At 46.7% G+C, this 16,196-nt stretch overlaps 1 protein-coding gene across 1 annotated transcript in view; it reads right to left on the bottom strand.

Annotated features, from left to right (window-relative positions):
• The window catches only part of CACNA1G (calcium voltage-gated channel subunit alpha1 G), a 787,437-nt gene that overhangs the window by 119,422 nt on the left and 651,819 nt on the right, over positions 1-16,196 (bottom strand). Inside the window, exons 30-31 of the mRNA XM_086930846.1 lie at positions 8,221-8,299; positions 7,999-8,120 (exon numbers count right to left, since the gene is read on the bottom strand). Coding sequence (XP_086786972.1) covers positions 7,999-8,120; positions 8,221-8,299 — 201 coding nt within the window. The remainder of the gene's footprint in view (positions 1-7,998; positions 8,121-8,220; positions 8,300-16,196) is intronic.

Below are 16,196 nucleotides of genomic sequence, written 5' to 3'. Positions count from 1 at the left end.
AAGGGTAGTAGTGGTCCAATAGCTTTAGATAGAACGCAGAGAGGAAAGTTATGTCTTCATAGAGCCAAAACGTATTATGAAAATGTATACGTGGGAGAAGTTAGCTGTGAACATGCTTTCAATTTAGAGTACTACACCAAGGACTTTCTGAAGGGAATGCAAGTGATTCCAAATGTATATTTCGTATGTGGAAGAAATGCTTACGTGAAGCTACCTGATAATTGGTATGGCTCATGTTACTTGGCAATTATCTTCCCTAAAATATACCATGCCCAAGACTTAGAGATCATCGAGGGCAAGACATCATCAAGGGGAAGGAGAGATGTAGGAGGTGTAGAAATGGTTGGAGATGTCTTTGGAGCTGTGTTCCCTCTTCTGGGATTAATTCTTAATGATGTTAAAATTAGACGACTAGCAACAGTCGTAGACAGGTTGTCTGCCAGTACTGCTCAGTCCTTAATGCTGGTAGAAGGAGAGATGCAATCGATAAGGGCTATGGTTCTTCAGAACCGTCTTGCCTTAGATGTCCTATTAGCAAAAGAGGGCGGAGTCTGTAAGGCTTTGAAGGTCCAAGAATGTTGTACTTACATTCCAGACAATTCGAAGCCCCTTGAAAGGGTTATTAGGAACATAACTGATATTCACAAGGAGATCGAAGACCTGAGCAGAGAAAATGTCTGGGAAAAGGTGGGCCAAGGGATAAGTGACGCTGGAGGTTGGCTCACCACCTTAGGCAAAAGCTTTGTGTGGAAAATACTAAAACCTATCATCATAATATTGATCTGTGGGATCGTGTTGTGGGGATTGGTGAGGGTATTCAAATGGTACAGATCAAGAAGGTCAGAGAGGGCTCGGAGAAAACAGCTGCAGAGATTGGCTGCCATACAAGATAGTCAGTACCGGAGTCTGAGGGCTTTGGAAACACAGAAACGAGTTATGCTAGCAATCATTGCAGTTTGAATATTAATGATGACCCCGAGAGGTCATCAAAGGGGGGAACTGAGAGAGCGCAAACTGACCAAAATGTAGAAATACATCACACTTACACGTAGTAAGCACAAGTCATGAAGAGAAATGCCATGAGTGCTGATAGTATCCAAAGTTATATTCTGAAATGTGTAGTTAATATAGAAGTTTAAATAGAAGTGGAACTAATACAGAAATGTGTGAAGTAATACGATTTTATTAAGCGTGATTATTCCTGAATCCATGTTGTGTAGCTGCTAAAATGTAAGATGGCATACGGAAACGTTGAAATGTGGTAGGCCTCAGGGCCTAAGCAAGGCGGGAGGGGGAAGGTGATTAAAATTCACAATATGGATTGCACTAATGTTTAGTATTAATGAGTAGGTTTTTTGATTTATAGATGTGTTTACCGAAATCAGTAGGAATGAGTACTAACATGCTAATAATTAAAGAAGAAGTTGAATGCTATAAAATATTGTAGAGCTGGAAAGCTTTAATGTTGATTTATACGTATTAGTCTGGGTTGGAGAATGTTGCAATGCGGTTGGAAAACCATGAGAATTGGGATTAGGCTGCTGATGTCTGTTTGGAAGGGAAAGGGGGTATTCAATTAGAAATAAAATGAATAGAAGTCTGTTCAAGAAGCGGACCAGACATGGAGGAGGGTTCCGGAAAAAGCCAGAAGCTACATCACGTGAGGGGCGTCTCACGAGGGGCGTCCTAAATGTTGTTGTATTTTTGTATTAGGGACAGCACCCCTGGGGGGAGTTAGAGCAGACGCCTGAGGACCCTTTAGAGAGCGGATGGGTAGGCAGAGAGGGGCCATGATTGGAGAACTATAGGTTTTCACCAAGAGTTCGAGAGTGGGTGGCTTCCCTTGGGAGTCATTCACTGCTGACACCTTTGATAGGTTGAGACCTGGTTAAGTAGGGATACCATCTAGAGCAGGGTAGGGAAAGCCTAACCTGTATTTTCCTTCCGCCTGTAAATGAGTGATAGATTTCAATATGTGTCTATGCTAACGGCACTATTGTTTTTAGAACTGGTATTGATAGTTTCCGTTGTTCGTCTGAGGGCTTTCAGAGAACACGTGTACGTAGTTGGGCCCGTGTATCTGGTGAATCTCATTTTGAGATGCTTGTACCTGCAACTTATAATAAATCTTTGAAAGCTAGAAGTTGTTTGTGATCCTTTGAAGCAGAGTCCTTTACTGGGGGAACTAACTTGGTAAAAGATGCACTTTCTTTCCTCAATGACAGGCAATAAAGATTCAGTCGGCCAGACCGGGGTTTTAGATCGATAGTGATAAGATATTGATCAAAATCTCAACCCTTCCACATATAATGGTAACTTTTGTGCCAGTTTCCCTATCCGCTGCCAGGCCGACACCCTAGCGTCCACCGCATTGATCTCTGATTTCGGAGTACCCCTCAAGTGATGAGTGACCACACTATGCAGAGTAATCGGAGCCGCGTCTCCCTCTTCCACCGCGACGTGCGGTGTGAAAGCATGCGGTCTATACTAGTAGTACAGGTATTGAGCCTGTGCGATTAAGTAATATGCATAAAAATCCGATGCCCCAAAACCTCCCTGCTCATACCCCCTTGTTAGCACCGACCACTGCACCCTTGCTGCCTTTCCTCCCCACACCAGTCGGAGCAGATGGCCTCGGAGCATTTTAAAGAAAGACAAATTGAGCACTAAGGGCACATTCACGAACAGATAAATGAAGCGGGGTAAGACTACCATTTTGACGATCCGCCAGCAACAAAGACAGCTTCAACCAGGTGTCGACCGCGCTTTCTAATTTTGAACACGCCCTGCCATAATTTTCACGAATCACCACCGCCAGATCCCGATGCACCCACACTCCCAGATATTTCACTGGGTCTACCGACCAGACCAGCGGAAACTCCAGATCCGGACATATAGTCCCAGCCGTCAGCGGTATTATGAACGACTTCTCCCAATTGATGTACAGCCCAGATAATTGCGCTAGATATTGCGACGGTTCACGCACAAACAAGACCATATCGTCTGCATATAGTGAAATAGAGGCCGGCTAATAGTTAAAATTCAAGGCCGTTTCTCTGTGTCGCTGCCGAACTAAGCAGGCCAGTGGTTCAAGAATGATCGCGAATAGCAGAGGTGATAGGGGGCATCCCTGCCGAGTTCCACGCTCAATACACAGCGCGGCAGACGTCAACCCGCCAACTCGCACCTGTGCCGTCGGTGCCGCTTACAGCACAGCTATCCACTGAAGAATCTGGGGAGGAAACCCCATACGCCGCAAGACCCCATGCATGTACTGCCACACAACAGAATCAAACGCTTTGGCAGCATCCAGTAACACTGCCGCCGCCTCCAGCTTTGGCTCCAGCACATGGAACATAGAGATTAATATGCGCAAGTTATGCGAAGTGGATCGTTCTAGCACGAATCCGGATTGATCCGGTAGAATCAACCCATGAATCAGGGGCTGGAGCTTAGTTGCTATAATTTTCGCTAGGATCTTAGCGTCAATATTGATCAGTGATAATGGACGGTAGGAATCACAGCGCTCCGGGGGCTTATCTCTCTTGAGTAAAGTAACTATGAGTGCCTCTCTCATGGATGGGGGGAGCACCCCTGCGTCGTATGCCTCAGCATACACCTCCAGCAAATGCGGTGCAATAAGATCAGCATATTTCTTATAAAATTCCACCGGTAGCCCATCTGGGCCCGGCGCCTTGCCATTAGCCAACGCCGCAATAGCCAACTTGACCTCCTGTTCATCAATTGGAATACAGAGATACCGCTGCTGCGCATCCGACAACCAAGCACACGCTATATCGTCCAGATACGCATCAAATTCTTCTGTCGGCAACGGCCCTCGCGTGCTGTACAAATCCTTGTAAAAAATACGGAATTGCTCTGTTATGGCTTCCGGAGTGTAATGCTCACCACCGTCAGCATCCACTATTCTATCCACGCGTGTGTGCTCCAACCTCGCTTTTATCTTGAACGCCAACGTCCGCCCCCCCGTACCTCCTAGCTGCAGGTCTGCAAGATATATATTTTATCTCCGCTTCCGCCTGCGAGTCATATTCCACCAGTAATTCCTGTATTCTTCCCAGCATGGATAAATCGGGGCGGCTAGCATAATCCCTCTCCAGATCCCGCAGTTCCGCCTCAAGTCTCTGCAAACACGCCTGTATGTCACGAAGGATGCCCGCAGCTGTCCCAATACATACTCCTCTAATGGTAACCTTAAAGGCCTCCCACAGTGTGGCAGCTTGATCAACCGTGCCCTTATTAAGTGTGAAATATTGTTTGGTGGCGTCATGTATAGTTTTATCGTACACAGGATCTAAAAGTGCCTCAGTGCGCAGTCACCACGTAAAAGGATGTCGGATTCCGGTCGGAATTTTCAACAACAGCCGCACCGGATTATGATCCGACAGTGTGCGAGCAAGAGGCGCCACCTCAGCAACCCATTCCAAAATCTCATCGCCAATCAACCAGTAATCCAGTCGTGACCAACTCCCATGCATGGGCATAGCATGCGTACCCTCTTTTCTTCCCGGATTGCGAAACCGCCATACATCACATAACCCAAATTCCTCCATAACTCGCAGCACATCTGCAGCTACTCTTGGGGTGCGGTGCGTTTCAGGGTTCGATTTATCCAACTGTACATTCAGATATGTATTCAGACCTCCCCCCAAATAACAGGGGCATCAGGCCAGTCCCTCAGCCGCTCACAAACACGCGCCACTCATGCCGGATCGTCCACTATGGGACCATACATATTGACAATGACAACCAATTTTCCACACAGCTTCCCGCATACCATAGCGCATCTCCCCTCATCATCTGCATATGAATGCAACACCTGGAACTCCACCCCGCGCTTGATCAATATCAGCCCACCCCGTGCATAGGAAGAATACGAGGCAGCCATACGATATCCCGCCCACCTGTCGAGCGCCCCACATGATGCCTTTGGAGCGAGATGCGTCTCTTGCAACAGCGCAACCTTTATTCCGTGTCTATTTAAATATGCAAGCACCTGGCGCCCTCTCTTGGGAGAATTGAGGCCCCGAACATCCCAAGTCAATAGGGCACAATCAGTAGCCATTAAACAGTCAATAGGGTAAACATAGCAGCTTGCGAGCGACAGTCCCCCCAGGAGACATGCAATTCACCGCAGAACACCTCCAATATTAAGCACATCAAACTTCTCGTGTCGCGTCTGTGATTGACCTTCACACTTAAAAAACTGCAAACAAACAAAACACACAAAATCCCCGCCACCCTCCACCCCCCTCCCACTCCAACCTCCCAATTAGGTCGAGACCATCCACCCCTCACCACCCACCTTGCTCCAACCATAGGGGTAATACCCTCTGGGGGAAGAAGCACAGCAGCGTATACACACACCGAAGTGCGGCCGCCGGAACTATTTCCATCTTACTAACGCTGATTCGAAATTAAACAAACAATGCAGAATCCTCACATCGCACCATCAGGAGCCCCAAGGAGAGCAGCTAATACCTCAACAATCCACGCCCATCCCTACTCCATGCACCATTCAAGCCCACAGTGCTCCGCACGCTACACAAAGAGACATAACAGTGCAGTAGTATCCAAGAGCAAAACAGAGCAATAGTCAGTCTGTCAGTCCGTGACATCCAGCCCCGATTCCACTTGCTTTTCATCTGCACGCTGCTTCCGAGGCTTTACTTTACATATGTGTTTTGTGAACTTTAATGCAGATTTAGCGTCCGTAAAAAAACGAGACTGTTCTTCATGCGTAATTTTTAGCTTTGCAGGGTATAACATAGCATAGGGCACCATGGCCTCTCGCAACAACTTCTTTACCGGGACAAATTCCCGACGTGCAGCTTGGACTGTAGGGGTGTAGTTCGGAAAGAAAGAGAGAGTATCACCCTTGTACACCACTGGTTCTTTTGCCCTTGCTTCCCGGAGAATAGAATCCCTGTCAGCATAGTTAAGCAGTCTGCAATGATCGGTCGCAGTGGCGCTCCCGGTTTTGGCCTAGGCCCCAGCGACCTGTGCGCCCTCTCCACTATCATCACACTGGACAGAGCAGTCCCAAAAAGTTTGCGCAGCATGCAGTCAATGAACGGTTCCATCCGGGATATAGGCGTCGTCTCCGATAGGCCAAGAATGCGCACATTGTTTCGCAGAGAGCGCGCTTCTAAGTCTTCGTTTTTCGTGCTAATCACCTCCAGGAGTTTTTCCATTTGAAGAAGCTGCATGCGATTCTCGGCTTGCGCATCATGTCCATCAGACACTCGATTTTCCAATACATCCAGCCTGCGTTCATGTTTCTCCACCAGGGCGTCTATTTTACTATCAATAGACTTCATCCCCGCGCGTAGCTCCAGGAGAATGGTGCGATTGTCATCTTCAGTATCCTCAGGCGTAGAGGATGGCCTTCTAGTCTTGCTCTGGGTTCTCGAGCTCTCTCCCGCCCATGACTGCCGCTGAGTCGCAAAAGGCCATCTTGGCCTGCTTGGGTTCAGACTTGCCCATGATATTGCTCCACAGTCTCCCAATGCCAAAAGACCGGTAAGCAGCAGGCAGCGAAGGCGTCTCACTCTGATATCCTCAAGAGTCCCACTGCGTCGTCACTCACACAGTTGTCGACTGCGCCACACAGCGCTGTGTTTAGCGCCGCCCGCTCCACTGACCGCAGCCACCGGTCTGCACGGTGCAGCTCAGCAGGACTCCACCTCTTTCCTGCAGACCTCCACCTCAGGCACCTCCGGTAGGCGTCTGCAGCACCGCGCCGGCCCTCCGCCCACTGCGGCCCCCGCAGAACTCGTCCATCAACCACCCGCTCTCCCCCGTTCTCTACCGACCTAAGGAAGGAACGTTGTGGCTCGCAGTCAAAGCCCCGCCGGCACCGCAGTTAGCACATCACCTAGTAGGGCGCCGCAGGCAGCGCCGACCCAGCCACCTTCCCGCAGGGGCCCCGCCGCGCAAGGCCCACAGAGCACCGCTACCTAGGGCCCGCAATGCTCTCCAGCAGCCTCACACCGCCCAACCCCACGAGCCCAGCCACGATCAGTGCCGCACTCACCGGTGCCGGCGTCCTGGCAGTCCGTCCGCGATCCTCCGCTCCGCTGTTTCCAGAAGACTGTGCACGGAGCCTGGATCGTCACCCCGCTGCTGCTCAGAGCCCAAGTCTGGAGCCAGTCTGCATCCGTGGCAAGGCACCACTTGACTTCCCCAACTGCACCTCGCTGCCCCGCAGGTCACCAGTAGCAACAGGGGGCAGGGGCGTTCAGCAGAGGTCGCCCCCACTTTCCAGCCCCAGCCACCAATTTCCTCCAGGCTAGGTAATGGAGCTGCCTGGTCTGCCTCAGCACTCCGTGCACAGCACCACCATTTTGTCTGATGTCTCGCGGCCCGTAGCACCACAATATTCAGGGCGATTACGTAGTGCCCACACATATTACACCGCCACAAGTCACGCCGCTGGCTCCCCGGGATCCTCTGCCGTGCTCAGCGACAGTGTTCAGCGCCGTTCAGGATGGTATTAGTCTAGTATAAGGTTCCGGCGTGCGGAGCTACCTCACAGGGCAGCCATTCCGCTTCGCGCCTAGCCACGCCCCCATGTTGGTGCAAGGTTATGTGTCGATCAAGCCAGCCTGTGTATGCGCCAACATATGGGTGACACAACAACTGGCATCAGCACTGTTTCCTCAGTAGCCCGCCTTTGGACACTTATAAACATATCAATATATTCGTTCACAGTATTTGAAATGAACATATACGTATCTTTCTTTAGTCCCTTCTATGGATACCGATATGCCATCATTATGATATGAGTCTATTAACACTCTTCAGATATAATGCCTTAAGATGTATGTTGTACAGTATATAGCTTTGAATAGGAAACAACCGTCAGCCTCCTGTTGAAAATATTTTTTTTTTAAAGAAGTCAACATATGTGTCATATAGCATGTCTATAAATATGTGGTATGCATAGTCTTCATTTTTATCCACAAGTTTCCTTACCTTCATTATCCCATTCCAATTATCACCCGTGGATACTCGAAAAAGTGTCAGGAAAGCCATCCCAAAATTGCGAAATGTGGCATGCCTGCCCAACCCTTCACAAGGATGTGTCTCATCGCATTCTGTGTGAATAAAACATCAAGACATGAAACAGTGAACATGACCCATATCCAGCCGTGCATGAGTCATGCTTCAATGCAAGTGTGAGGGAATAACACTTACCCAGGTCACCGAAGAGTTCAACGCCCAGAGCCGCGAATATGAAAAACAGGAGCATGAAAAGAAGGCCCAAGTTTCCCACCTGTGAAAACAGAGAACAACTTTGCTTCAGGTCTAGTTAAGAAGGTTTTGCAAGCTCAATCATGTTTGCAAAGGTCGTTGAGGTGGCATTGAATCCAAACGTCCATTTCAAGTTCACACTTTAAGAGGAGCTGCAATTTATGAGCTGCTCCCCAATAAAAAAAAAATGCTGAGATGCTCATTCAATTCTGAAGTATGTCCTCCCTCCTATCACAAAGGGCACCATTTATACAATTGACTGACCTCCGTCTCTCTACTGGGAATTAAGGGAGACAGTTCTGTTCTCTACCCATCGATGCCTTTTGGAGTTTGCAGTCAGACATACTGAAGAATCCAGGGGCCAAATGTACTAAGAATTGACACAATGCAGCACAGCAACCGCAGTGAAATAGAGCCCAATATCTAATAAGATACAGTGCAATTATTTTCTCTTCATGCACTGGCGTGCTGTGCTGTTGGCTGCCTTGCCCAACGCAAAGATGCATTCCCAATGTACAAGTGTGTTTACGGATGTTTAGTATAGGTTTTGTACTGAAAGTGTACTCTTTCATTACAAAATACTATCCTTAGATGTAGTTTCATGCAAATTTATTATCGTTTTGGGCAAATAACATTTTTATCACACACTAGGGGTGCCCGAGCCAAGAACCTGGAGCCGAGGGGGTTCCAGGAAACAACGTCGGCGCCCCGTTAGTCCTTCGGGCGGTCGGGGGGCCTAAACCGACCGGGGGTGTGCCTCATCGCTCCGCCCCGACAGGGGGGGCGGGAGTAAACGAGATAACTATTAAAGGTATTGCACCGTCAAGAGCATCAACTTACCGTGCAAATTGGCTAATTAGGCAGGCGGGTCAGCGAGGGGCTGCCGTCTTGGATCGCCTGTAAGATGACCCACCTATCTGCTGTTGTATGCAAATAAACCTGCACCACCGTTTTCCCACAATTATGTCTCATGAGTCTTCTTGGTTGTGAATGTAGTGGGTACAAGTGGAGCGAGCGATGGCGGTGTGGGCACTATGCCGCTGGCCGCGCGACGCGAAGGGGAGATAACGCGAGACAGCGTCTTAGTGACACATGCCTCGCGAGCAAAACGTCACCAGCGCGACAGTCAGGGCGCCGCCCCCTTTAGGGGTGGCCAATGCAGGTGCGAGCATGTAAGGTGGTGGGCGGTCCTAGGGCCTTTTATCTAGGCCAGCCCGGTTTCAGTACTTCCTCTTTTCCGCCGCGTTTCATCTGGACTACTCTGCGCTGTTCCCGCCCTGGCCCAGACCCAGCGGCAGAGCAGCGGGTTGGTGTGAACAATTAATGGTCTGTTTTGTGTTGCAGGCGGAGTCACAGGGCGATCTGGAAGCAGATGGACAGTAAGGGTACCTCTGCGGCAGAAGGAGACAGCAATACCTCTGCCTGGCACAGTAGGGGTGCCCGAGCCAAGAACCTGGAGCCGAGGGGGTTCCAGGAAACAACGTCGGTGCCCCGTTAGTCCTTCGGGCGGTCGGGGGGCCTAAACCGACCGGGGGTGTGCCTCATCGCTCCGCCCCGACAGGGGGGGCGGGAGTAAACGAGATAACTATTAAAGGTATTGCACCGTCAAGAGCATCGACTTACCGTGCAAATTGGCTAATTAGGCAGGCGGGTCAGCGAGGGGCTGCCGTCTTGGATCGCCTGTAAGATGACCCACCTATCTGCTGTTGTATGCAAATAAACCTGCACCACCGTTTTCCCACAATTATGTCTCATGAGTCTTCTTGGTTGTGAATGTAGTGGGTACAAGTGGAGCGAGCGATGGCGGTGTGGGCACTATGCCTGCCACAAGGAGGCGTAATTCATTTACACAAATGCATGTCCACATTTTTCAGTCGATTTGAGTTAAAACCCCTGGGTGGTTGCATGAGAACATGGCTGCAGATTTACCAACACACTTGAAATGACAGGCAGAACACCTTGTAACTCTCATTCTCTGGTTGCACACTGTCCTTGAGTCTGTTTGTGCGGGGAGTCCGGCTGTAAAGCAGAACTTGCGGCAGCTGTGACTCCATGGAGGAGCCTTTCCCTTTTCTATACTGCCTGTCTACCCTGAAGCAAAGCCTCGGATAGCAGCCTCATCACTGGTGACACAGCATGCCATAGAAAAGCAACGACTATGTGGACTCATTTGTGACTCATAGACTTGGTACGGCATTTCGATACCTCCACCGTCCTAGTCTGCAATCAACAAAGCAGTATAACAAATATGGGCGACCCGTTAGAAATTCGCCTATATTTTGATCTTTTATGCACATATGTAGCCTGTGGACCTTTACTTGTTGCCTTGAGCTCTACTTTTGGGGTCATAGTTGGACGCATATCTGGGGGCATAGCTATCATTGGTGCAGCAGGGCACATTACTGTTTAATTTAAACAAATTAGTACTTAAGTTTTGTGAAGTGCTCATATTCTCACTACCCAGAGTCCTGCCATTGAGCAGACATATTTATCCTTCATATATTCAACAGTGATGGAGGAGGAACACGCACAGAAGCCGTTAAGAGTAATAATGCACCCTAAAAGGTACTGGAGCATTAGGACTTGATTACATTTTTTATTTTTTGGTATTACTTCTCCTTGAATGATTCCTATTTTGCTGCAACACAGGTCTATTGGGCACAGAGTCATAGACAAAGGTGTCTGGATGACATGGCTATTTTATGTGTTGTTTATATGCTGTATCCTGCTCTAGCATACTGTACATCCTATTCATCCAAAGGTATCTTTTGTTTTGAACGCGTGAGGGCCTCGCTTCCACAAGGGGGTGTCTGAGCGTGTTTAGGATTATTTGATGAGTGGATCCCAGCTAATCGGCTGGTTTTTGCTTGTGCTCTTTGCCAGTATTGCTGATCTGTGTGTTTCGCTTTTGAAGATTCTCAAGAGCAAGGTGTTGAAACTGACTTTTTTGTATCTGAGTGTTTTTTAAACGCCAATAATACCATAGTACAAATAAAGTTTAATATGCCATTAATACAGTTTTTAAACATTGAAAAATAATACTTTACTCTTACTCGATATGGTGGTCCTCCATTTATCAACTTTGTCAGGGTGAAGTATCTGTTGGACATTTTTACTCACGAACCACAGATCACATCTGATGTCAATAAAGCAACCTTAAATCGCTGAGCTATTTAGATCCTCATCTCTGCCCCACTACCAATCATGCTAGGACAGAAATATGACCAGGAAGGCACCAAATTAAAAGTGGCCACCCATTAGCGAATCTTGGGCCATATTATCAAGAACGGCGATAACATTCTGGTTTGAACCTGGGTTTCTATGGGAATTCACAAGGGCCTATTATCAAGCCCATTATAGCCGCTTTAGCAGCAGTTTCCTGCCACTAAAGCGGCGATAATTTTAACGCCGTTCCTAATAATATGCCCTGTCATAGCTAAAAAAGTAGCCCACATTTGCAAATTGGGCAGTTTTAAACTATCAAAGACAAGGGTCCAGATTTGAACACTTTGCGTCTGGTTTGTATTCCTTTTTTCATGCAAACCTGACCCAAAGTGTTGCAGTGGGATTTGCAATTTAACACAAATTATGATTTGCGTTGAAATGTAACCCAAAGCTGCACAATGCACTGACTTTGGCTACTTTGAGGGAGATATGCACTAGGAAGTGGCGGACCGCGGAGTTAGCCTCCTTGGCTTAACCAAGCACTACGCCACTTCAGAAACGCAAGGCTGCACCAAATTTACAAGAATATGGTGCAGCCTTGCATTTCCCCCTGCTATGGCAATAAGTTTGGCACCTTAGTGCCAGCGCAGGCACGGGAGGATTGTTTATATGTAGGAAGGTGTTCCTTCATGCACATAAACAATCCTAAAATGATAGCCTGTCACTCTCATGTGTGCTGCTTCATACAGCACGCATGACAGTGACAAAATGGAATTTTTTTAAAGGTAGGTTTGTCTATGTGCAGGAAGGGATACCTTACTGTACACAAAAAAAATATGGCATTTTGCTTTTCCATGTGTGTTGCACAAGGCAGCACATAAGGAAAAAGCAAAAACGAGGAGAAATAATACATTTCTCTTCATTTCGCCAACTTAAGACCAGGGGTTTCCTGGTCTTAATGTTGTCCCTGCCTCCTATGTATGCCACACTTGTACATAACATAGGGGGCAGCATCAAATACAATGGGTGTTGAGGTGGAACGTCCACCACAACAGCCATTGTACGCCCCTATCATGCTAACCATAAGGTGAAAGGGGGCCTTATGTACAAGGCAGCGTTAAACTATGTTAAGTGACTTAATGTTGCCTTCTACATAAAGCGCAGCCCCTATCGCCACCACAATATCGGATTAAAGTGGTGTTGTGGTGGTGATAGGAGCTTGTACGTATGCCCTATAGTTTCATAAGTGGTGCACAGGGGGGAGTTTTATCGGCGGAGCACAGGTGTTCTCATGCAACCAACCATGGATTCTGCAGCAAATCTCTCTGGACAAAGAGTTATGGACAGGGATTTGTGTCAAAATCCTGCACCTCCTAAAAGCAGGCTTTATAAGGATAAATGTTTTAATTCCTCATAGTTTTTCCCACTTTGTGTGCCCCATTGTAAAACGCAAATAAAATGTCACACGCTAAAGCACAGTTTTTTTAGTGGAAGAAATTCCGTCTAGCACAAAACATATGCTTCCCACAACGCAGACATCCTTGCACTATGGCAGCCAAAAGTGTGCCAGCACAAGGAGAGTGCAGACCAGCATTACATATTAGTAGACGTGGCGCTGTTCTGCTCTCTCCCGTTCACGCAATTCAGTGCAGTAACTTTACTTGCTGACCTGCATTGTGTGCATTCTATGTCAATCTGGGCCAAGCTATATAGGTAATTTGTAGGGTATGGGAGCCTACTTGCACTTATGCTTACTGCAGACAATATTTGTGTTAATATCGGAGAAACCAACAGTGAAAACTAGCCCATCAGACTATAAAACAGGGGCCCACAAACAGCCCCCCAAAAGTGGCTGGCCAGACTAGAGCTTCCGGCACTGCCAGATTGCCCTATTGGCCAGTCTATAGGTCAGAAACAAACTTAATTATGGGTAGGGTCAGAGTCAATATTAAAAGACCTGACCTGGATAACTTGTCCCAAGACAACATTTATACAACACGAATATCCAAGGGTCTAAAATCAATACTCTGAACACTATGAACTCTAGAACATAAAGATATTATCCAGTCTGTCCCGGCTTAGATGACCGTCAGAGGTACCGACGGAAAGGGCGGTGCCTCCTTTTCCCCTGAGCCGCTGCCAGGTGAGGTGAGGTATCCTCCTCATGCACTTCGGATACCATCAGCAGTAAGGGATTTGCAGAGGGAGGATTGTACATTCCTGATTGCAGGTGACTCGGTTGTATTTGTTCCAACCGTTTCAAGTGTATACTTGTATTAATAATATTTTTTTTTATTTTATTCACATTTTGCCGTAGCAACATAGTAGTGGTCCTGAAGAAGGCACTGGATGAGAATTTTTCCGTATGTGCTGAAACATGTTGACCTCTTTTTCAAACAACAGACTGTTATTTGTTATAGACTGCCGTTTGCACTGATTTTAATTTGGGCTGTGAGAGACATTAATAAAGGTAGGGTTTCTCATGGGTCAATTTTAAATTCACACATCACCTCATCATTATGCACTGCATTCTTTTCCAACACAACTCAATCGCTCAATACTCTTGAAACATCCTCGGGCTCCCCCATCCTCTGATGGGGTTGTAGCCCTTAGTGCCACTAGCGTGATATCAAGAGGGTACCCAGATGATAAAGCATGTCACCTATCGGTGAGTGATGGGAATCCGTCCACTTAAATAGGACTTTCCATTGTAGTGGTCTATCTTCTAGAGTTCTGACATACGTAGTAAATTAATGTGTTCCCATACTCACCGGGCGTAATTTCTAATGTTATAAGGTATCTCATTCCTCCCAGGGATATTACTCTTGCTGCTTCTAACCTGAACTCTTCACCTGTTCAACTTTTTTAGGCTGGCGTAAATAATGGGAATGCATATTTTCTGGCGCTGTTTACTTGCAGATGGTTTCTGTTTTAGGGTTGAGGTTGTGGAGGCAGAGCCTAATCACATAGGCAGCGCCCACTGGTCTGGACCGAATGAAAAGTGAAAAGGAGAATAACGGAGACAATGTCCCCCTCCTACGTGGGTGATAAGCAGCTCTATTTAAATTGAATTTTAAACACATTTATACTGGGAAGTAAGCCTGTCTGATTCTTCTTCCCATGTGTCTTTGCTCAATTATTACCTCACTTTATTTGATGTGGGTGTCCAACAATGTCTCATTTTTGTACTTATCTCAGAGTGTGGGTGAGTAATTATCAGCATAACCCAGAGAAGGAAGCAAAATTGGCCAGGGGATCGAGCTTCACAGGGTAAAAAGAACTCTATTTGCTCACTTGTACGTAAGGTAAGGACTCTATTTCGTAGGAGGCTGAGTTTTCATTTTAACTTGTTACCAATCGTACTACATTGTCCTGTAAATATAGCTTGCGGTTTTACATAACAGACGGGGTGTCATTCTGGCAGCAACTCGAAATCCTCCTTTGACCTCTTTCTACGAGGATAATAAGGACCCATTTTTAGGGCCTGGATTGACAGTGCATCTGTCAGGCCGGACCTCAAAGGATCACGAACAAAGGAATTTTAAGAAGCAGCACTGAGTGAGAACTTAAGTTGAAACTTCATGTTAATCTTATCTTCTTCTCTACAGGTTTTTGATCGGGTAGTAGGTGGTGCGTCCACCAAAAAAGAATGCTTGCAGTCTACCTTTCCTGGTGGAAAACTGATGCTCTGTTTAGTAGGCCTGAGATAGTTATGGTGACAAACCAATGATAAAAGATAGACTTGATTGGTTTGTTGGGGAAATTCTTGTCTGATGCTACTGGTCTGATCTGGTTCTTATGAAAAGTTATGACAAAGGCAGAAGGCATGACATTTACTTTTAAAAGGAATATTTTAAACCTAATATTTGTTTGAGGGTTGGTTGTTATTATATTGTAGTAAAGCCCACAGACAGGTATTACATCAAAGCTCACAGATTACACCCTCATACTATCTCTCTGCAAACACTGGGAGTAAAAGATAAGATCTGTGAGAATCCTGAAAAAGGCCCTCTTACAGCGAGTTGGGAACCATGATCGGCCATTTAGTGGATGAACACAACGATGAGTCAGTGGATGAATGAGTGCAAGCATGACTGACAAAGTCAATATATTATGATATATTGACTGCCTAAAGCACCAGTGACTAACTAGGCACTTTCAGTGTGCATAAAACAGACCTATAGACTTTGCTAATACTTGCATTAACACAACATTTCTCTACTCTTTAGCAACATTCAGCTGTCACTGAAATTGTGTCTCATATACAATTTGAAAATGAGCAATGATGTCCAGCAGTAATTGTAATGGTTACTAGATTTGAAAAAAAGCATATTTTACAAATGTCTTTGGTTTAGTTTCCCAGAGTTAAATCACCCCCTGAAATGTATTCACTAAGTAAACTTTAGTTCTTTAACCCACACCAATTCAATTTCATTGCTCATACTAACTTGTCCAGCATTTTGGTATCCAGTCATTGTATCTAGTGTTCTATGTTTGCTTTATTTTCATTAATCATCTTCCTTTTTTATGTCATTTTCTGCTAAAGTTATGACTTTCATTTGATTCAAGCAACTGAGAGAATCCATAAGACCCTATATGCTTACCAAACCTTGTCCATGAACCTTAGCAATAGAAATCTGAAACACTTGGCTAATGCCACTCCGTACCCATGCAAATGAGGAAACGCCCCCTGACGGTAGCGCTGGTGCTCTATGTGCGCCAGTGTTATCGGTATTACAGCAGGAGCTGCACAA

The sequence above is a fragment of the Lissotriton vulgaris genome, chromosome 7, assembly GCF_964263255.1.
Source record: "Lissotriton vulgaris chromosome 7, aLisVul1.2, whole genome shotgun sequence".
Lineage (NCBI taxonomy): Eukaryota > Metazoa > Chordata > Amphibia > Caudata > Salamandridae > Lissotriton > Lissotriton vulgaris.
Note: the sequence above shows the minus strand (reverse complement) of the source record. Positions and strands in the feature narration are given on the sequence as shown.